Below are 22,611 nucleotides of genomic sequence, written 5' to 3'. Positions count from 1 at the left end.
TTCTTGAAAAATCAGTTTACCTCCTGAAACATTGTGAGATCAAACAAAACAAAGAAATGTATTAGCATCATTAGATAATTTGGCTTTTTTATTCTTAGTTTTATTAATGTAATTGAGGTTATGAGACTCCATGGTTATTGATTTTGTTTTTGTTCAAAAGTATGTTCCTCTGAATATAAATTAGGTCACTGTTTTACCTTAAAAATTTGAATATCTCCCCTCTCACTTTAAAAAGGTATTTGCAGCTGGGTGCCAGTAGCTCATGCCTGTAATCCTATGTACTAAGGATGCTGAGATCTGAGAATGCTGGTCCAAAGTCAACTCCGGCAAGAACATTCATGAACTTTCTCTCCAATTAACCACCAAAAATACAGAAGTGGCCTTGTGGTTCAGGTGGTATAGAGCTCACCTTCAGCAGAACAGCTCACGGATACAGCTAAGGCCCAGAGTTCAAACCACAAGATCAGGTATTTACATACACTGAGATGATTGATTCTGGGATCATTTCCCCCATCTCTAATATATATATATATATATATATATATATATATATATATATATAATACATATTATATATATACATATATATATATGAATAAAATAGCAGAATTTTAAGGTAGACATACTTTATACTCTTAGAATTAAATAGATTGGTCAAACTTTACCCATTATTTTTCCAGAAACTACCAAATTCCCTCTATGAAATTTTAAGGAGTTTTTGGTTATTTGCATATGAAATTTGCCTTTCCTTTAATATTTTTTTCCCTCCTTTTTTTGTTGGTCCTGTGGCTTGAACTCAGAGCATGGGCACTGTCTGTGAGCATTTGCTGTGCTCTACTTGCCTTTCTTTATTTATTGCTTCAGGAAACTAGTGAAAAGTTTCCTCCCAGTGGTTTCTTAGAAAATGGTACTCATCCTGCAAGACTCTTTCAGAAATGGTTGTCTAGGGTGATCAGGGTGAATGTGGGTGGAGATAGAGTTCAGGGTAGGACTATGTTCATGTGAAGCTTGATAACTTGACCCAAACCAGTCTGTTTTTACTTTTCTGTTTTGCATATCCTGTTGTTTTGATTTTCTAACTGTTCTCTGATCCTAGAAGTTTCTGCCAGCTAGGGGTCCTCAGACTTGTTTTCTCAACTGTATCCATTACACTGTGGAATAAACCTTTTGCCTCCCTCCCTCATGTCAGACATCCTAAGCTTTTCTCTTAAGGATTTGTTGTGATTGTTGATGATTCTTTCCACACATCATGATTGGGAAGGATTGTGTAGGAAATATTCATGCCTGATATTCAGTCCTCCAGTGTGTGGGTTCTCCATGCCTCTTTTAGTGGACCTGATCTATTCCTCATGAAAATGGACATCATGAGGCACATTTGGCTATATAGACATCAACTTTGGAGCACATATAAAATATGAAGGAAAAATAATTCTTCCTTTCTGTAAAAGTAAAAAGTAAGTTTCTGAGAGGCAAGGAGATAAGGATCAGGTATAAATGGGTGCTTCCTAGACTAGCTGTGTTACATAGTTTTCATTGTTGAAGGGTACATTTTTCAAACATTCATTTCTAAGTTTTATGTTCATTGTACTAATAGATATAGAATTTACTTCCTACATTATTTTTGAATTGTTCAATGCTCACAGAGTAAGTCTCATTATTTGTTATACAAATATTATATCCTCTTCCTTCATTCATCTCAATGATTGACTGTTCCAGATGCTGAACTAGAAAGTACAAGTATGGTAAGTTACTCAGGGATAGATTATGGCTCTGACATCCTCTGGACGAAAAGGTGAATGAATGGAAAACATGGAGCTCATGAATAACACTTCTAGAATTCCTTTTGCAGGAGATGTGGTGCACCCCTCATGGGTTCCACTATGCCCGGAGATTCCTGAGGTTGTGATGATCCTCTCTCATGGAAGGCATGTGGATTATGGAGAGCCTGTGGATTTCACATCTTGTCTACTGTTGTGGTGGTGGAAGTCTCCCAATATGCACTGTACAACTGGGTTCAAGGAGTGAGCAGTGATCAGTGGTACCTTGTTGCACCCCATGTTTGTCAGCCTGTTTCGGCAAGCTCACCCTGATGTCTGCAACTGGCTGCTGCTGAGGTCATTTGGACTAATGCCCCTCTCTATTCCATACCTCTGTATCAGAGACCTGTCCTGTTTCATGGTTTTGTATCATTTACTGTGCAAGGTTGTGTTATGTATGCATACATGCTGGTAGTTGGCCTGGGTATGGTTTTCAAGGGTGGGGTGGTTTTTGATGCCTCTAGCAGGAACAATTGTGTTCTCACTAACTGCATAAATACTCTGAGATTACTATGCAATCACCTTAACTTATGTTGCTTGTTCAGTTGATATAACCATTATGGTATAATAAGTTTGGGTCTCTGTTTGCTATTGAGGTTTAGAGGGCTCTTAGCCACTGCTGCAGATTTTTGGGAATATTGGTTGCCAGCATTTTTGCTACCCTAACTGTTCTTGCTAGAGCTACTGCTTCTGCTGTGAACCTTATCCAAACCATATATAAAACACAACATGTTAGTACTTTGGCTTGATATATTTCTGGTGCCCTGGGATTCAGGTGGGCTTAGATAAAAAGATTGTGATATGTTTTATGATTTGGAACCAGCAAAGATGTATATTGATAATCAGGTAGACATGCTAAAGACCCAGTTAAAAATGATGTGAAATGCTAATGGTTAGTACATCTGTGTTATCCCTCTTAAATATGATGGAAATATGATTTGGGCCAATATCCAGTGACATATTTGTGGAGTCTGGCCCTTTGAAAATTTTTTTTTGATCTGGTCATGGGGCCTGAACTCTGGGCCTGGGCGCTTTCCTTCAGCTCTTCACCTCAAGTTTAGCGGGCTACCACCACTTGAGCCACAGCGCCACTTCCAGCTTTTCTCTTTTTGCTTATTTGGTGCTGAGGAATCGAACTCAGGACCTCATGCATGCAAGGCAATTGTTCTACCACTGAGCCACCTTCCCAGCCCTCCTTTGATAAATTAAGCTTAGACATTATGCAGCGTCAGGGTCAGAAATCTGATATTGGTCAACCCACCCTATATGTAGCACACCCTGCAGATTTATCTGCATCAGTTCTCCATTATCTACAGGGATTCAACCTGGGAAATAGCACTCCTGTTTTCATTTCTTAGGCATTTTCCTGTTTCTTGTTTTGGTATTCCTTTCTCTTCCATTCTTCCTGAGATGTATGATTTGCTGCATTTTCCAGGTTCAGGCTGACAGACACTTGCTCAATTTACCAAATAAAAGGAGGACTTGTTCCAGACTCAGAGGTGCCAGGAGCTGGCAAGGTGTAAACAAAAGTTCCACAACCACCCACTGCAACCTTCAGGGCTGTAAGTACTTGCCCTTTTCATAGGAGGGAGTGTTCCTTTTAGCTTCTGGGCCTGGGGCCTTACCTGTAGGAGTTTGGCAGACAAAGGTTGAACTAGAATGAGGAAGGCTGCATATGATCTGCAGTTGTTGCCACATTGAGTCCTAGAACAATGTGATGCAAGAACTGGACAGATACAGAAAATGTCTATAGCTAAGGGTATTGCAGAAATAAAGAGAGATTCATCATTGGCCTGGTCTCTGTCTCTTCCATTATCATTCCCTTGTTCTTCTGAAGCACTGCTGGTGTTGTGGCTGGCCCTAGCAGTGGTAGTATGCTTACGTAGCATGCATGAAGCCCTGGTTCAAGTCCTAACTACCACATACACAGGAACACAAAATGTGGAATTGTGGCTCAAGTAGTAGGATGCTAGTCTTGAGCAAAAGAAGTTCAGTGACAGTGTCCATGCACTGAGTTCAAGCCCCAGAGTTGGGACATAAAACACAAGAAATGTAAGTTGGGTGCTGGTTCCTTATGTCTGTAATCCTCGCTGTTCAATAGGCTGAAACCTGAGGATCCCAGTTTAAAGTCAGCCTGGCCACCAACATGTGTGAGACACTTATCTACAGTGACCACTAGAAATCCAGAAGTGTGTTGTGGCTCACATGGTAGAGCACTTGAGCTCAGAGATGGTTCCCAGGTTCAGAGTACAAGTGCCATGAACGACCAAAAAAAAAGGGATAAAAATATATAAGTAAATGCATCAGAAATACAGGCTTGAACAATGAAAACTACACTTCACATGAAGTCTTGGAAGTACTCCAATTCTTTCTGATCCTTTTCTCCTTGCCCCTCAGGAATTTACTTTTTTTTGAATGAAATTAATTTTTCTTTATATTATTAGAGGTGCTTTTAAGTTGAAGTCTATAAATCCAAATATGCCCTTTGATTTCCATTTTCATGAGGAATAATTCAGGTCCAAAAAGGAGATATAGAAAACCTATACACTGGAGACCTAAAACCAGGCATGAAACTTTCCAATCCAAACCATCTCAATTATATTGTATGTAAAGGATCACCAAAAATCACAATAAATATTGAAGAGACAAGTATAGGATCTCTGATTATGAGAGAGGGAGACTGTTGCAGACCCTGGGGTGCCTGCCAGGAGCAGGCAAACTGTGAGCAAAGGCTTCAGGGCCATTGACTCCCACCTTCAGGCTTGCAAGTCCTTGCCCTTTCTTGGTTTGAGGAAGTGTGTGTTCTAGCTCTTTGGCCTGGGGCTTTAAGTGAAGGGAGGCTTTGGTGGAAAAGATATATTGAAGTAGAATGAGGAAAGGTGTGTGCTGTTTGCACTTTTTGGCACAGTGGGCTTAGACCAATATTACACAAGCATTTGAGAAATATAGCAGAATTGTGCCATCAGCCATCTCTCTGTCTCCTTAATTATTATCCCATTGGCCCACAGAAATCTTGCTTGTGCTCTGTACAGACTGTGGCAGAAGGCAAAGATTTCTTCCACAGCTTAATGGATAAGATCTGAGAAGACAAGTCAGAGGTCCCCTAGATATGTAGCCTAAAGCTACTGAGAGGAAGTTTTAGGATCAGAGAAGAGGTAAGAATTCTAAAGAGATTTTGACATGCAAAATGAGAAGACAAAAGCAGACTGGTTTGTAAATGATTAAGATTCACATCAACATAGCCTAGCCTAAACTTCACTCTTCTACTCATCTGCATTCATTCTAACCCCCAAACCACACTCTTTGTAGGAAAATCAGGGAAATGTGCCATGCTCTTAAGAATCCCTGTGAGGAAACTTTTCACTAGTTACCTGAAGAAATTATGAAAGGAAATCCAAGTAGAGCACAGCAAATGCTCACAGACAGTGACCAAGCTCGGAGTTGAAGCCTCAGGACCAACAGAAAAAGAAAAAAACATAAAACCCTTAAATGAAAAGCAAAATTCAGAAACAGCCAAAAACTCATTTTCATTTAATAGATAGAATTGGGGATTTTCTGGAAAATTAATTGTTTGATTTTGCAAAATCTAAATCAACACAAGGACTATGATGCATATCCACATAACCATCTTCTTATTCTATGCCAGTGTGTACATTACACTAATGGAGAATGACCCTTTAGAAGTTCAGTGTCTATGAGTACGTTTGTAAGATGAGAGGGGAGGTATTAAACAATGTAAAGCAGAACAGAGATATAATTTACACTCCGCAGAACAGAGGCATAGAACAAAAAGAAAGGAATGAGAAACACAGTCTCATAACCTCAATTTCATTATTAGAACTAAGTACCAAAAAGTCAATGCATCCAATTCTCCCCATATCTATCCATTTTCTGGTTGGTCTTACAATATTTCACAAAGGAAACAGTGGTTTTGAAGAAGAAACTCACCTTAGCTCCCACAGCAGGGAGAGAAAAGTCCCAATGCATCCAAGCACTCTTCTGACCAGAGGTGAAGCAAGGTGGCTCCGAGCATTATGGGAATTGTAGTCTCCGTGGAGGGCTTTTGGTTTGAAAGTCCTGAGTTGTTTTTGTTTTTGTAGGGCGGAAGTGGCGCAGAGATCCTTTTGGGCATGCGTCTCCCCGCCCCCTTGGGCATTTTGAGTCAGCCCGTTCTGGATTCCTTCCTTTTGCCTTGCTGCTGGAAGTGCCCTGAAGTAAAGTTCGGCCTTCCATAGGTGGGAGCCAAGAGGCAGGGGCCCAGCTCTGCGCAGGGGGGCTTGGGAGCAGTAACTTGAAGGAATCTCAAGCTTTGGAACTGATGTCAGGTAGGAACTGTGGGATTGCTGCTGGAGTCTATCCTCCACAGGTTTCTTTTTCTGGGTTTTTTTTTTTTTTTTTTCGTTCATTGGTGTGGCTTGAACTCTGGGCCTGCAAGCAACGTTCCTGAGCTCGTCAGCTCAAGAGGAGAGTTTTACACTTGAGCCAAAGCACCCACTTTCCCCTCCACGCTTTTCTCCAGTCTGGGGTTGATAATTTGCTTGAGGTTCAGGAGTTGGTGCTGCCATTAGCTTCTGGGCTCTGAGCTGCAAGAACCTGGCTCCCAAATATCTGAGAGCAAGCTGGGTGATTCTGCAGATGAGGAGAACCCAAGAGCTGTCCATTTGTACTCCAAGACCAAGGGATTCTTCTATTAACACATGTGATTTTATTTGCTTTGCCCACGTGGAAGAGGAGTACAGGAAGAATTCTTGTGAAATTGTGAGGTGTATGCCTGCCTTGAGTCCTCTTACATTGAAGTTGTATTTGTGGCTTCTGTGTTGTTTCTCCTAGAGATATTTTAATCTTTTTGGCTTGAGCTTTTAATCTCCTGGCTTGAGTTCACAGATGTTTGTTCACCATCCTGTTTCTAGAGACAGTTGTACATGGGATATTGGAGTAGTGAGTGCTGGTCCTGTATTTTTAGGAATGAAGCCTAGCAATGTTTGAAGCAGAGCACCCTATGAATAAGAATCTCCATCCTAAATGGACAGACCTTTTCAATTCTGAGAAGCCCAAAAGGGAAGAAGCAGAAAAGCACAGGAAGGGGAAGATGCTGCTAGCTTCCCTTGCCTTATGCAAAAATTGTTGCTACTTCCCTGAGCACCAGATTCACGTGGTACTCTTTCCTACACCACTCTCACTTTGTGTTGTTGCAAGATTTAAGCTAATTTCTAGGAGTCGTGATGAGCTGGCTTGAGGAATAACCCAGAGGCTAGTTATCAGAGGATACCTGAGGCTGTGGTTTGGGAAGGTGGGGTAATTGTTTTTTTTGTTTTTTTTTTTAATATTATTTAATTTTATTTGAGAACATACTGTACAGAGGGGCTACAATTACATGGGCAGGATAATGCATACATTTCTTACCAAGCATTGCATCCTCCTCCTTTGTTTACCCTTCACCTCCTTCCCAGCCTCCCCCCTTCCAAGGTGGGGTAATTGTTATGACTGAAAATATCTATTCATGTAGTAATCCCTAATCCTCTTCTTGCTAATTTATTCAGCCTGAGTTACCACTATAATTTTTAGTATGTTTTCATTGAAACTTATCTTAAATGTCCCATCTATGGATTTGTTAATGCTAGGTCTAATGTGTTGGCTGTGCCTCCTAGTTCAGAAAGTGTTGGTCGGGGACTTATGGCCTTAAATGAAAAATCACAGAAGAAAACTTGAGGTAATATGTCTTACTCAAGGTTGTATGCTTTGTAGGTGATGCTTATCTTCAGGTGTGTCACTCCTATATGGAGTATTTTATGTTGTATCATTAGGATGGCCAAGGATCTTCCCATGACTCTTTAGGGAAATGAACATTAGGGACTTCTCAAACCTGGGTTTACCTCATCTTTACTCATGTTCCTTTGGCCAAAGCATGTTAAATGGCAAATTGCAAATCATTGCATATGTTTGCAATGGATACAGTGAAATGTGCCATTTGACAACCATTATTGAAATAGTATAGCACAAGAAATATATTCTGTACATTGTTTCCTCTGTAACTACTGAGTTACATCATACATGCTTCCCATGATGTTCAAATATGTAAATGAATCAGGTAGAAAACAAATTCCAATGGATTCCTAGGATACTTTTGCATTATAAAAAGCAGTTCATACATCCTGAAGTATATTCAGTAATAATTACTTTTAGTGGAAATGTGATATGTTTTTGCTTTCAGTTATTCAATATTTTTGTAGGAACATTCAGTTTTATAAATGTAGTATGTACATAAACATAGAAATTAGTTGGTTTAATAATATCTATCTACCAGGAAATGGACTGGATTTGTATTGATTGGAGACTTTAATGCTCTGCCTGAGACATTAAAGATTCTTCTCTTATAAGAAGACTTTGCCGTTTTCCAGCCCATGTATTATGTTGCAAGAGGAAATTCTGGGCCGAAAGTCTCACAGATTCATTTTTCTTGCATCCCAGCCATGCTTCCAGAATCTTCCGCTCATTGTCAGCAGAAAGACAGAATGAATGGATCTCTGGTGAGTTGTTTTTTCATTTCTCATTTGGTTTTATTACATTATATGAACTAAAGATGTTCAAGAATTTAAAACAATTCCAACCACACAGCTCCAGCCTCAGGAACATATTCATATTCTTATAGATTATCAGATTAAGATTGCTTGTAGGTTTAGCAGATTAAATGGTTATATTCTTTCTAAGTTGAATGCAGATTGGCTTCAGAATGTCTAGCTTTCATCTTGTCATAAAATGTAATCAAATCTATTACGTGATGTAATGACACCGAGCAGGTTACTTCTCATGGAAGGTGAAGGATAGCTTGTAAACAGATCACATCCTCATGAGTAACATTAAACTATTTCAGTGAAATTTTCCTGGAATTGCTGAAATAGAGTTATGGACACACACACACATTCCTGTGTTCTTAAGAAATGATTAACCTATATGTACTTAAATTACTCTCCATATATAGTACTTGGACGACTTCATGGTCTTGGCCTTACTTGAAACTTAGGCTATATTTGTTGCTAAACTTTATGGTCTTCCTACAAATTCCTGTTTATTTTCTAAAGTATCCTCACAAAATTTCTTTCCTCTATTTTCTCTCTCTGTTTTTGATTTTCTATTCACTAATGTTGGTTATTTTTGTCTTTCTCTTTGTGTCTATCTTTCTATCATTTTTTCATACTTTTCTCATTCCCTCTTTCCTCCATACGTGTCTCAGTTGTTTCTTTTCTTCAAATGATCTATCTGGGAACTACTTTTTCTTAGTGATCAGTTTTACTTTGCTGACATGGCTCTTAGGTTTGACATTTTTCTTACCCATTGTATAGGAAAATTGTTCCCTAGAGAGTTCTACAGACTTCCAGAAACAAAATTGGAAAATCACAAAAACAGAAACAGATAGACTTAGGGAAAACCAGGGTTCCAAAGGTTCTCTGGCACTTGTTCCCTTGGTGCAAGCAAGCAAGCATAGTTGCTTGAGTGCACACAGGGAAGATGACCATTGATAACATGCAAAAATGAAGTATCTATATTAATAGTACAGTCAGAGCCACAACAGGTTGTGAGGAAAACATGTTTCCTTATTCTCCTGAGACAGAAGACTGGCTCCCAGAGAAAATGCAGACATGAAGTTCACCTTACCTAGCCTTGAAGGTGAACAGCAGCTCAGTTTCAGATGCTATCTTTCTATCTTTCCAACAGTAAGGAAAAGGCCTGCCCTCCAGTCTCTTAACCCGATCCAGAATTCTCTTTTAACCCTTCTGCATCCAGCTCTCAGTGTTCTCATTTCAGTCAGGTTGGAATTCCAACCTCTGAAACTTTTTCCCCCTTCAGCTCAACTTCAGAGTTCCCTACAGAAAAGTATTTCCTTCCCCAGTTTTCTCCTGATTCTGTTATTTTTGGTCTAACTTCATTTGATGTGGTATTCTGTTTAGTTTTTCCTTCCCACTACTTTTGAATATGTTAATTCACTGCCAGTATATGAGAGGAACTGGTTCTGATGAAAAAAAAATATACAGTGACAAGGTGTTCTTCATTAGAAATATCACTTCTTGCAAAATCTCACAGATGTTTGCTCAGGAATTGATTTGGATCTCTGAGGAATTTTGCTATTAACTAACACAAGTGGAAATATATCCTGAAAAATCTACTGGAGAAATGACTTAGGAATATGTGACACATTTGAGCATTTGTTCATATTCATCATTTTTGTCATATTGAGTGTTCCTTGAGCTTCTATACATTTTCCTCCACCTTCCATGAAGCCTATTAAAATGAAAAGAATATTTTATTCCCCTTCCACCTATATTTTGTATTGTAGAATGTAAGCAAAATTTACAAAACTTCATGGTAGCAGTTCTTTTTTACATAGGATGGAAATATCAGGGTATCTGTGACCACTTCTCAATATTTAGTATTTAAACCAAACGTGGTTAACCTAGGATATTTTAATGTGTGAACTCAAACAAATCTTATATGGACCAAGTAAATCATTAGCTACTTTCTGGAGTAATGTTAGTATTTTTTAATATTCAGGTGGACACTGCTTCTCATAGGTCTAGTAATGTCCTATGTTCTGTACTCCATATCATATCCTGAATGTGTTCTGCTTGCTTATGAGAGTATGTGTTAATAGAAAATCTAAATAGGATTTATGGTGAAACACTATATGTAAATGCAGAAAAAATATTTGTTTAATTCATTTTACCCTGATATGTAATAAAATTTTATCAAAAATAATATAATTTTTCAGACACCTCCTTAGACTTATTGTTGTCATGCCACATTATTGTCTCCTTAGAGTTTTTATCTTGTCTCTGTTGTTAGCAGCAGAAATGTGTTTTCATACATTAGGGAAACTGTAATTTTTATTGGTCATAGGGCTTGAATTCTGGGCCTGGTTGTTGTCCTTCAGCTCTTCAGGTCAATGTGAGTGCTCTACCACTTCAGTAACAGTAGTACTACTTTCACCTTTCTGGTGTTTTATTGGAGATAAGTGTCTCATGGACTTTCCTGCCAGGGCTAGCCTTGAACCTAGATCCTCAGACCTCAGCCTCCTGAATAACTAGGAGGATAAGCCACCAGTGCCCTGCCAATCTCTGTGTTTTAATGACCAGGTTAATATATTGTCAAATATTTCTAATTTGCTATTTAATTTTCCCAGTGAATAGATAACACAGCAAGCAGCAAACATTTTTTCCCTTTTCTTTTTTTATTGTAATGATACTATACAGAGGGTTACAGTTACATGAGTGAGGTAATGAGTACATTTCCTCTTGAACATTGTTACCCCCTCCATTGTTTTCCCCATACCATCCCCTCCCTTCCTACCTTCCCCGAGGTTCTTTTTTTTTTTTTATTGTGATTAAGTGATTACATAATTTCCGGAATTTCACAATATTGTGGAATAATGATGCTCATTTAAAGTCACAAGTTCATTCTAACTTTCCTGGAGCAAATTGTCTATCACAGTCTATAACATATAATGGTGTTCACATGTTATACACAATACATGTGATCAGCAGCATGGGGATATTTAGTAGTGGTTCGATCAGTTGAGTAGGAGTTCTTTGTTTCTTAAGTCCTGTTAGTTTTGTTGTATCACCTAACATTTTGGATTTAGCATCCACTTATCAGGGAGACCATGTACCGTTTGTCTCTTTGCTCTTGGCTTACCTCACTCAACATGATTCCTTCTAGCTCCATCCATTTCCCTGCAAGTGCCACTATTTTGTCATTTCTAATGGCTGCATAATATTCCATTGTGTATAGATACCACAATTTTTGGATCCATTCATCTGTGGTGGGGCATCTGGGTTGTTTCTATATCCTAGGTATTGTGAACAGTGCTACAATAAACAATGGAGGTGCACGTGTCCTTGTATATTGGTTCCTGTTGTTCAGGGTAGATGCCTAGAAGTGATATGACTGGGTAGTAAGGGAGATCAATCTTTAGATTTCTAAGGACCCTCCAGACTGCTTTCCAAATTGATTGTGTAAGTGTACATTCCCACCAGCAGTGTAATAGGGTTCCTCTTTCTCCACATCCACTCCAGCATTTGTCGTTGGCTGATTTGTGGATGTGGGACATTCTGACTGGGGTAAGGTGGTATCTCAGGGTTGTCTTTATTTGCAATTCCTTCACCACCAGGGATGATGAACATTTCCTCATGTGTTTCTTTGCCATTTTTATTTCTTCATTTGAGAAGTCCCTTTTTAGTTCCCTTGCCCATTTAATAATTGGATTTTTAGGTTTGGGAGGGATTAGTTTCTTGAGTTCCCTGTACATACAGGATGTTAACCCCTTGTCTGATATATTGCTGGTAAATACTTTTTCCCTATTAGTTGGTAGTCTTTCTAGCTTGGTTGCGATAGATTTAGCTGTGCAGAAGCTTTTTATTTTAAGGTAGTCCCATCTGTCGGGTCTATCTCCAACTTGTTGTGACCTTTGGACTCTGTTCAGGAAGTTCCTTCCTGTGCATATTAGTTCAAGTGTTTCTCCTACTCTGTCCTACAGTAGTTTCAGAGATTCAGGTTTAATGTTGAGGTCTTTAATCCATTTTGAGTTGATGTTGGTTCATGGTGATAGGCTGGGGTCCACTTTTAGTTTTGTAGCAAGATGCAAACATTTTATGTAAGAAAAAAGCATTCCTGCAGCATAATGAAATTCCAGATTGGAATTCTCATGACCTAGGTCTAATTTCTTGATGGAAATGTGCCATTACAGAAGCTGATGTCATTTGATGATGTGGCTGTGTACTTCACCTGGAAGGAGTGGCAGGATCTGGATACTAGTCAGCGGACCCTTCACAGAGATGTGATGCTGGAGACCTATAGCAACCTAATGGCCTTGGGTGAGCAAAGGTCACTTTTTCTTGGAAGATCAAGTGCTTTTATTTTAGTAGACATTTGACTGTTTATGTTATCTAGGTATAAGATTCCAGTCCATTCCCAGCTAAAAAACTGCTAGTATACAAGCCAGCCAAATTCAGGTCTGGGAGCTTGGTGTTGTTTGCCTTTCGCACTACTGCATGAACCACAACTCCATTTTGGCTTTTGTTTTAGGGTATATTCTGGGTTTCCATGCCCAGGTTGGTTTGAAGCCTGCCTGTTCTGATCTCACCTCGTCAATGAAGGGTTACAGTTGTAAGCCTTTGGACCATAACATTTTCTAAAAAAAAAAAATAATAAAGATTCCAGTCCATGGGAAGTATCATTTCTTTGTAAGGGAAACTTCAACTTCATTATATGTAACTCAAGAGCTAATTTTATTCTCAGTCTTTAAGATTTCTAATCAGTAGTTGGACAAAAGTTCTAAACTATGATCCAATAAGAGGAGACTGACTTCCCAGACTTGGGGTAATTATTATAGGTGGATCTACAGTCTAGATAGAATATACATTACTACTGACAGTATGGTCTGGAAATCAGTAGGTGAAAGTGTGTATTTGTAAGCCAAACTTGACACAGAGTTTAGTACATCAAGATTGGAATTCTAGATACTCTGGAGGCTGAAATCTGAAGATTTTGGTTTGAAGCCAGCAACTGTGGACAAATGACCATGAAACTCTTATCTCCAATTAACCTTCAAAAACTAGAAATGTAGCCAAGACTCAAACTAGTAGAATGCTAGCTTTGAGCAAAAGAGCTGAGTTCAAGCCACACAATGGACACAATAAACTCAAAGCTGGGGGAAACGCCACCAAGGAGTTATTAAGAATAGAGAAACCATGGGCTGGGAAGATGGCTCAGGGATAGAGCAATTGCCTTGCATGCTTGAGGCCCTGTGTTCGATATCTCAGCACCACATAAGCAGGGGAAAAAAGCTGGAATTGGCATTGTGGCTCAAGTGATAGAGTGCTAGCCTTGTACTTAAGAGCTGAAAGACAGCTCTAAGGCCCAGAGTTCAGGCCCCACAACTCGACCGCCCCCCACAAAAACAATTGAGAAACCAGATTTAGGAACAACCTTATGAACAGGATGTCTGCGACCTTACATTAATGATGACCCAGCAAGAGCAATTGTTCTCCACTATTTCTTATTCACAGGGCACTGTGGTCCTAAACCTGAATTGATTGTGAAGCTGGAGCAAGGTGCAGAACCATGGATAAGAGAAACCTCAGACAAGAATTTTACAGGTGAGTTAAAGCATCTTGAATTGTGATGATGGATCCAGAGCCCAGTGGGTGTGTTTATCTTGAGCAGTACAGAGCAATAGTATTGCTAGTGCCCCTGAGTCATGTGTGGCAGAGAACTATGTGATCCTTTGTCTCAAGGAATTTTCAATCCAGAATTCAAGTGGAGACAAACTGAATTTGGTGTGCCAGTGTAGTTAATGTTAGCAATTCTCTTTTTCTGTAGAGAAGTCATTCATAAAGAGAAAAAGACAATAAGAAATGTAGAAAGGAGATCTCATTTTCTTTTAAACTACTATTATGCAGGTAGGAGGAAAATAGCAGTATGGTAGGGCTGCTATCCTCTGATGGGGACAATTTCTTATCAGTGGTGCTGGGCATAGAGGGCGATTCAGAATGGAAGCATTAAGAGTATGGAGATGAATAATTTCAGGAAATATTTCCTGGAGAAACATATAATAATCTGAAGTACAGGAAAACATTATTTTGCATTGTAAAATGTCAGTACTACTTTCTTAATTACTACATTGCAGAGAAAAGTATATATTCTGCATAAAGCAATGCTTTGATATTTGACAATCTAGTAACAGAATGTGAGGAAATATCGTTATAGAAAGAAATTTGTGGGTCTCATTTATGTTTTTGTCTATTTTTCTATTATTCATTTTAGATGTCCCAGTAATGGAGGATGTGATTAGCACCTGTCAGAAAAGTCACAATAAATATCTCTCTGAAGTAGCAGTCATGAATAGTAACCCAGGGGAGGAAAAAGTGAGACTTATAAGAAGTTTTCATTTGAGCTCAAAACAGAAGTCACAACTGATTAAGAATAATGGGAACTCCTTAGGGATGAGGACAGAAAAGCTCACTGGGTGTCAGAACATGGATGCTTTCAGTGAACGTGGTACAATATGTGCTGCATATAGACCTCATGTGTCTTCTGTAGTTGAAGAATATAAACAGTGTGAAAGGTCTATCACCGAGACGACACACCTTATTCTCCCTCAGAGAACACACACAAGAGAGAAACCTTATGAATGTAACATGTGTCAAAAGTCTTTCACCCAGAAATCAAAGCTTACTGTCCACCAGAGAACACACACAAAAGAGAAACCTTTTAAATGCAACATTTGTGGAAAATCTTTCACCTGCAAGGCATATCTTAATAGACACCAGAGAACACACACAGGAGAGAAAATTTATGAATGTAACTTGTGTGGAAAGTCCTTCTCCTGGAAGTCAACTCTCACTGTCCATAAGATAACACACACAGGAAAGAAACCTTTTGAATGTAACGTGTGTGGAAAGTCTTTCATCCAGAAATCAAAGCTTACTGTTCACCTAAGAATACACACAAAAGGGAAACCTTTTGAATGTAACATTTGTGGAATGTCTTTCTCCTGCAAGGCATATCTTACTAGCCACCAGAGAACACACAAAGGAGAAAAACCTTATGAATGTAACATGTGTGGAAAGTCTTTCGCCAAGATGGCGTACCTTACTGTCCACCTGAGAACACATACTAGAGAGAAACCTTATGAATGTAACATGTGTGGAAAGTCTTTCACCAAGAAATCAAAGCTTACTGTCCACCAGAGAACACACACTGGAGAGAGACCTTATGAATGTAACCTGTGTGGAAAGTGTTTCACCCAGAAATCAAAGCTTACTAGGCACCAGAGAACACACACAAAAGAGAAACCTTTTGAATGTAACATTTGCGGAAGGTCTTTCACCCACAAGGAATATCTTACTACCCATCAGAGAACACACACAGGAGAGAAAATTTATGAATGTAACTTGTGTGAAAAGTCCTTTACCTGGATGTCAACCCTCACTGCCCATCAGATAACACACACAGGAAAGAAACCTTATGAATGTAATGTGTGTGGAAAGTCTTTCATCCAGAAATCAAAGCTTACTGTTCACCAGAGAACACACACAAAAGAGTATCCTTTTGAATGTAACATTTGTGGAAAGTCTTTCACCTGCAAGGCATATCTTACTAGCCACCAGAGAATACACACAGGAGAGAAACTTCATGAATGTAATGTGTGTGGAAAGTCTTTCACCCGAAAGGAAAATCTTACTGTCCACCACAGAGCACACACAGGAGAGAGACCTTATGAATGTAACCTGTGTGGAAAGTGTTTCACCCAGAAATCAAAGCTTATTCGCCACCAGAGAACACACACACAGGAGAGAAACCTTATGAATGTAACACGTGTGGAAAGGCTTTCACCTGGAAGTAAAACTTCACTGTCCATCAGAAAATACACATGAAAGAAACCTTATGAATGCCATATGTGTGGAAAGATTTTCAGCCAGAAGCTACACCTTACTGTCCACCAGAGAGCAAACACTGGAGAGAAATTTTATGAATGTCAGCTATGTGGAAAGTCTTTTACCCAGAACATAAACCTTTCTGTCCATCAGAAAAAACTCACCAGAGAGAAATGTTATGTATGTAGCAGGCATGGAAATTCTTTCACCTGGAAGGGAAACCTTAATATCCATCACAGAACACAAGGAGAGAAACCTTATGAATGCAACCAGTGTGGAAAGACCTGGAGGTCACAGCTTAACATACATAAGTTGATTCACACAAATGAAATAACTTAGGATTGTACCAAATGGGGAAAGTCTTTGATCTGTAAGAAAATTGAAATTGCAATACAGAACCAATACAGGATAGAGACCTTATGATATAGCAGATGTGGAGTCCTCCAACTACAAGACACAGCTCAGGGTTCATAACAGAACACACAAAACACAGACACACAGACACACACACACCCTCACACACAAAGAGGAGAGAAATCCTATGTAGGAAAAATAAATGGAAAGGTTTTCAAGAAAAAGTCCTAACTCAGTTTGCATCACAGAACTGACACAGGCGAGAAAATACAAATATATCAAATGTGGAAAGTCCTTTACTAAGTATTCATAGATCCAAGTTCATAGGACAGACACAGCGGAGTAATCTTAAGAATATTACAAATGTGGAAGGTCTTTGACCTGAAAGGAATACCTCAGTGTTCATCAGAGAACTGACTCACATAGGAGAAAAGAAAGTAGTGAATAGAACATATGTGAAATGACTTTCAATCAGAACTGAGTCCTCAGCATATGTGAGATCATACACAGGAGAGAAACTATGAGTACAGAAAACATTTTGCCAGAAGTCACATCTGTACAGGTATCAGAGACCTGGCCACATGACAGAATTTCTCTCAATATAAACATGAGAGGAAGTCTTTCAACCAGAAGCCAACCTTCAGCAATTATTAAAATATTTAACCAGGAAAGAAACCCAATGTAGGAAAATCTTTGTTAGAAAACCTCTGTAAATTATACAGAGAAATCCTTCATGGCAAAGGTAAGCTAAGGTGATGGGAAACCATTCTTCACTCTTCAGCTCTCTTTGAGCCAATACTTGTCATTATGTTGAGTGGGTATGCTGTCCTTCAATATTATCCAAAGCATGTAGATACAACCAGTCTCAACAAGTAATTAAGAGATTGAAATAATGCACTTGTGTCTTTTATACTAAGGAATGGTGTGTCAAGGTAATTTGATGAATTCTTCTTAGAAATATGAGTTCTAGCCCTTTGGGACTGGATTCAGGTCATCTCCAACATGCTTATGGGAACAATAGATGAGTAAATAGTGTTAGGATTGGTGGCAAGAACATGAGAACAACCATATTTCTACTGTTCCCTTAAGTCTCCCTCTGTATGTGTGATCCATGCGTTATAGTACAAATGACTTACTTATTCCAGTTCAGTTTTTGAATGGAAGATCTAAAGGAAGATATTAGTTCTTATTGCAGTACATATATAGTAGTAAAATCTTTCTCAGAGGGTTAACAATGCTCAAAAGGAAATGTATTCATGACCTAACTCATAATGGTATAACCAATCTGTACAGTATGTTTACAATAAAATATATATTTAAAAATATGATGGATTAATAAAGACTAGAATCTGCATTGTGCCTTGGGGGAGAACCCCAAAGTGTCTTCAGTGTTTGCTCTTTTCTTTAACTAATCACTGGTGATGAGCAACTTGTGATTGATTCACTCTTAGTCTATTTAGTTGTTCTTCTGAGCAAGCTATTACAAAACACCAGTGTGGATGATGTGTCGCACCTGTGTTATCTCATAGAGGGCCAAAGTGGATAGGACATTAGGGGAAATAATCAAGCACACAAAGATATTGATCAACCTCTCACAAAAATTGAAGTTAACAAAAAAATAAAACCATCTGCCACTTGAGTTATAGCATCACTTCTAGGCCCTAAGAGGAAGGAAGGAAGGAACGATGGAAAGAAGGAAGAAAGGAAGGAAGAAAGGAAGGAGTGATGTGAGAGAGGGAAAGAGGAAGGGAAAAAATGAGGAAGAAGGAAAAAATGAACTATTCAAAAGAAGAATGTTTAGGGGCTGGGAAGGTGGCTCAGTGATAGAGTGCGTGCCTTGCATGCCTGAGGCCCTGGTTTCGATTCCTCAGCACCACATAAGCAAAAAAAGAAAAAACCCGAAAGTGGCGCTGTGGCTCAAGTGGTAGGGCTCTAGACTTGAGCTGAAGAGCTGAGGGACAGCGTTCAGGCCCAGAGTTCAGGCCCCATGGCTGGACAAAAAAAAAAAAAGAATGTTTAATTTTTAGTGAATGTGAGAATAATTGTTTCAGACATGGGGCTCAAGAAAATTGGCTTTTACAAACAGGAAATTCTTGAACTGTTTACAAAATGGTAAGGAGGCTGTAATATTTTATAAATTGACTTAATAATTCATTAATATTAAGTAAGGAGGTCAGGTGTGGCTGTTGCCCTATTGGCCACATGGTGGATGGTGGGGTCTGACATCTTGTCTTCATGCAGGTGGAAGGAAATGCCCCCCCATCCATCACTTGCCACCCAACTGATCGGTGTGGCTGGATCCCTGCAAGCAGGGGTGAGAATTTGGTTGATATGTTACTCAATCTGTTAGTCCAGTGCCTGGGACTGGAATTTCCTGTGGACCTGCCTCCTGCTTAGGCCCTATTTAGGCTGCACCAGCAGTGACACCAGATGCCATGGTATATCTCTGTGATCTTGTCCTGTGTCCTGTCTCCTGGCTTGTCTCCGATCATCATAGTGTCCCAATTCAGCACTCTCTTGGTGCTGATTGGTTTCTTGGTGTTTATTTATTCTTTTTTTTTTCCTTTCTGTCCTGTTTCCAAGCTGCCTAAGTGAATTTGTGGACTGCAAGACTTTGTTACAACAGGTCGGTTGCAGACTGCTGGCTGTGTAATAAACACTGCAGTATTCCATCTTCCAAAGTGTGGCTTCCAACAAATATACTGTCTTCTTTTACAGAAAAAGAAAGGTTGACCTAAATTTAGAATTTCTAGAGCCAAGATAGATGCCACTATATAATTATTTAATTAAAGATATCCTGGAGGCATTTAGAAAAAATGTCTGTTAACATCAGACAGTGCTTTATTAGTAAACCAAGACCAAGTCTCCAGATCCTATATAAACCAGTTATTCTAGATATGTCCAGAGCTGTTTGGTTACATGAAGGGCTCTACTTTCACACTTTCATGAAGAATGTTTTTTTGCCAATATGAGGTCTTCAACTCAGCACTCAGTTGAAGCCAGCCAGAGCTGGATTCAAAGGAGATTCTCTCATCTTGGATTCCATAAAAACTAGGAATGAAAGCATGAGCCCTGTGGGCTGTTCTGGAGAAATCTCTCTCTGTTAATAAGAGGTTTCATTCAGTGCTGCACCTCAGGGTTCCTGTGCCTTCAACAATTTCAGTATTTATTTTAATTTTTCAAAGAGAATCCTTAAATCCTGGCCAGAGTTCCATTTACAAGATAAGGACAGTGGACTTCACATTTCCCCATTTAGCTAGGTTGCTAGCTTAACCCCTTCCCTCACACTGTTCACCCTTCTGCTTATCTACTGAGGCCTAGTAAAGAAAAATATACGGGAATTAGGAGGCCCTTGGCATTTCTACTTGTACCCCCCACCACCCTACACACACACCGGCCATTTGGATATAGCTCATTCTCCCATTTTGACACACTGGATGCTTTCTGATAATGGATGGTTCATGGACTGAAGGCCCTTCTACCTAGGCCTCTCATATAGCTGTAATTGAAAGGCATGAACCAACATACCACATTCATTCAAAGTAACCCTGATGATGACATTTTATTTTTGATTTTATTATTTTTGTTATTATCATTTGGCCAACACTTTTGCTTGAGCTCAAAATTTAAGGGACTTGCTGCTCATTGAATTGATAAAAGTTCCCTTTCCTTCTTTTAATTTAAAACCAGCAATTAATAATGAGCAATTACACTCCCTCATGTGTGGAATCTTAGCTACTCAGGAAGCTGAAATTAGAAAGGTAGTATTTGTAGGCCATCCCGTGCAAAAGCTTCATGAACTTAGTATATTAGCCAATAAAAGCATGGATCTGGTCATATGTGCCTATCTTTTCTGCTATTTGTGATATGTAATAATAAAATTAGTGTGTCAAAAGGCTCAGGCAGAAAAGCAAGACCCTAAGGTGAAAAATCAGTGATACAAAAGGGCATCTGGTATAGAAGGTAAAGGAAGCCTCACAATGTTTTGCCCCTGAATTCAACCTGAGGACCAATAATAAAATCTATGTAAACAATACATTCTTCCAAATATTTTGTGGAAGAATTTGGGTGTGGTTTACAGAATGATAGGTAAACAGTCCTTTACCAAGTGATTGCAAAAGGACCTTTGCATGTGTCTATATAATGTTATGAATTTTATATCCTGTTATATAGACACCATGAGTCCTGCTTGGATCAAGTAATTAAGATCTCCTGATCTAAAGAAGCACTGGAGCTTCACATCAGAATTCTTAATTGCTCAAGAATATGATTGTTTAAAATCACAATTGAAAGGCCAATGAGGTAGGAAATGCTGTGAGACTGTTATTGCCAATTATGACCAAATTTCCCACAAGTAGTGCTGTGAATCATGTTGATAGACTGTCATCATATTTGTTCCTTTATTACAAAATCTCAGGAAGTGTACCCAAGCCTGGAGTAGAAAGAGCTCCAAGGCGAGGGAAGATATTTTGTAAAAACGGGTTCTTTGGCCTTCGTGCAGGAAAGTTATATTCCTATAGAAACTTAAAATACTCCATAGGGTATAGTCATTGTCCCTCGATTGAAGTTGATATTGAAATATCTTATAAGCCTGGGTAATGATAAATTGTCACAAATAGTTTGGTATCTTTTGTCATGTGAATGCACATGGATATACCTTTATATTTCTGACTAGTTCATAGGTCCTTGCAGAGGTTCAAGTTACTATGTAGGACAATGTGGTCCCCATCTGTAAGGTATGGAATTAAACATTCCGAGAGAGATCTCAACATATAAAATGTGGCCAAATATTTCAGTATACTTGAATCAGTATCATAAGTAAAGAAGGAGTCAATAGTGATCATTTAAGATCCCAGAATACCAATATATTTGTATGAGAAGACATTGGTCTTCTACTGTGTGCACACAAATGTAGGAGAAATACTCTTTTCAGTCTGTTCTCTCCAGATGTGTAGAAGCAATTTTGTTGTTCTTCCCTTATGGATAGCACTTTATTTCCAGGCCACTCCAAGGGGTGAATGACAGGATGTTTAGTTTCAGCTCATTCTAAAAGGTCCTATGTCCTGAGAAGAGAAGTGGTGAACCATGACTTGGGTACATATCCACCCTAGACCTAATCACTAAGAGCGGGTTAAGTTATATAATTTTTCAGAATGTCAACGGTCCTACCACAAGATTCATCCTGCAGCAATATCCAAAGTTAGGCTTTAGAAGAGTTCTCCCTTTCCTCAAAGATTTCAACTCTAAATTAGATTATTTTCAATAGGCATTCATTGAATGTTACTAGATAAAATATACAAACATAGTCACATCTATGTTACAGAACGTTGTGATATCATCAGCAGGGGCAGTTCATATGACCCAAAGTCATGATCCTGAAGAGTCTGCTCCCAAGAGATCTAAGTATTTAACCAAAACCTTCCAGTTCCCAAGCAATCTTGATCCCAATGAGAGAGCAGGATGTTAGGTGAATCCTTCTTTCTTCCTGAGGTTAACCTGGAATGATGCATCTCAGAGTGACTGAATATCCCAGGAGAGAAGCTGGGATACTGAGCACAGTGGATACTGAACGAGGCTCTCATAGGATTTTCACTAGAACCTCAGGGACCACTCAAGGCCTCCTTCCATTACCTTGAGCACTTATATCTTTATTGTTGTCCACCTCTAGGTCATTTTTCCTCCCAGAATTAGCATAGTATTAAGTGTACATTTTTCGGGCTCCTTTGAGAAACATCTTACCCTAACTTCTCTTTTCTGTTTCCTGAATGAATTGTGAGGTTCTTTTAAATTTTTTTTTTCAGGTTTCTGGATCAGAAACATCCTTGTATGAAGTCCCTGTTATAGAGTTGTCAGTACTTTGAGAAAATCACTACCTGGGGCATCCTCAGCTAACCATCTTTTCTTCACTTGTCCATGAGGTCTGAAGAAAACCAAGCCAAAAATTTATATGTGCATTCTAACTTAAATATTTGTTACCAAAAGTTTGATACGGGGACTTCATCAGGTGTGTT

The 22,611-nt window shown here is 39.0% G+C and overlaps 1 protein-coding gene across 1 annotated transcript; it reads left to right on the top strand.

Annotated features, from left to right (window-relative positions):
- Positions 1-8,287: 8,287 nt before the first annotated feature.
- On the top strand, positions 8,288-16,246 carry LOC138831377 (zinc finger protein ZFP2-like). The gene is made up of 5 exons (XM_070028491.1): positions 8,288-8,344; positions 12,556-12,682; positions 13,877-13,966; positions 14,811-15,886; positions 15,959-16,246. The coding sequence occupies exons 1-5, from the start codon at positions 8,288-8,290 to the stop codon at positions 16,244-16,246; spliced, it is 1,638 nt and encodes a 545-aa protein (XP_069884592.1).
- Positions 16,247-22,611: the final 6,365 nt, after the last annotated feature.

This window comes from Dipodomys merriami, unplaced genomic scaffold, assembly GCF_024711535.1.
Source record: "Dipodomys merriami isolate MVZ:Mamm:240054 unplaced genomic scaffold, mDipMer1.0.p SCAF_194, whole genome shotgun sequence".
NCBI classification, from domain to species: domain Eukaryota; kingdom Metazoa; phylum Chordata; class Mammalia; order Rodentia; family Heteromyidae; genus Dipodomys; species Dipodomys merriami.
This window is presented reverse-complemented; position numbering and strand designations above follow the sequence as displayed.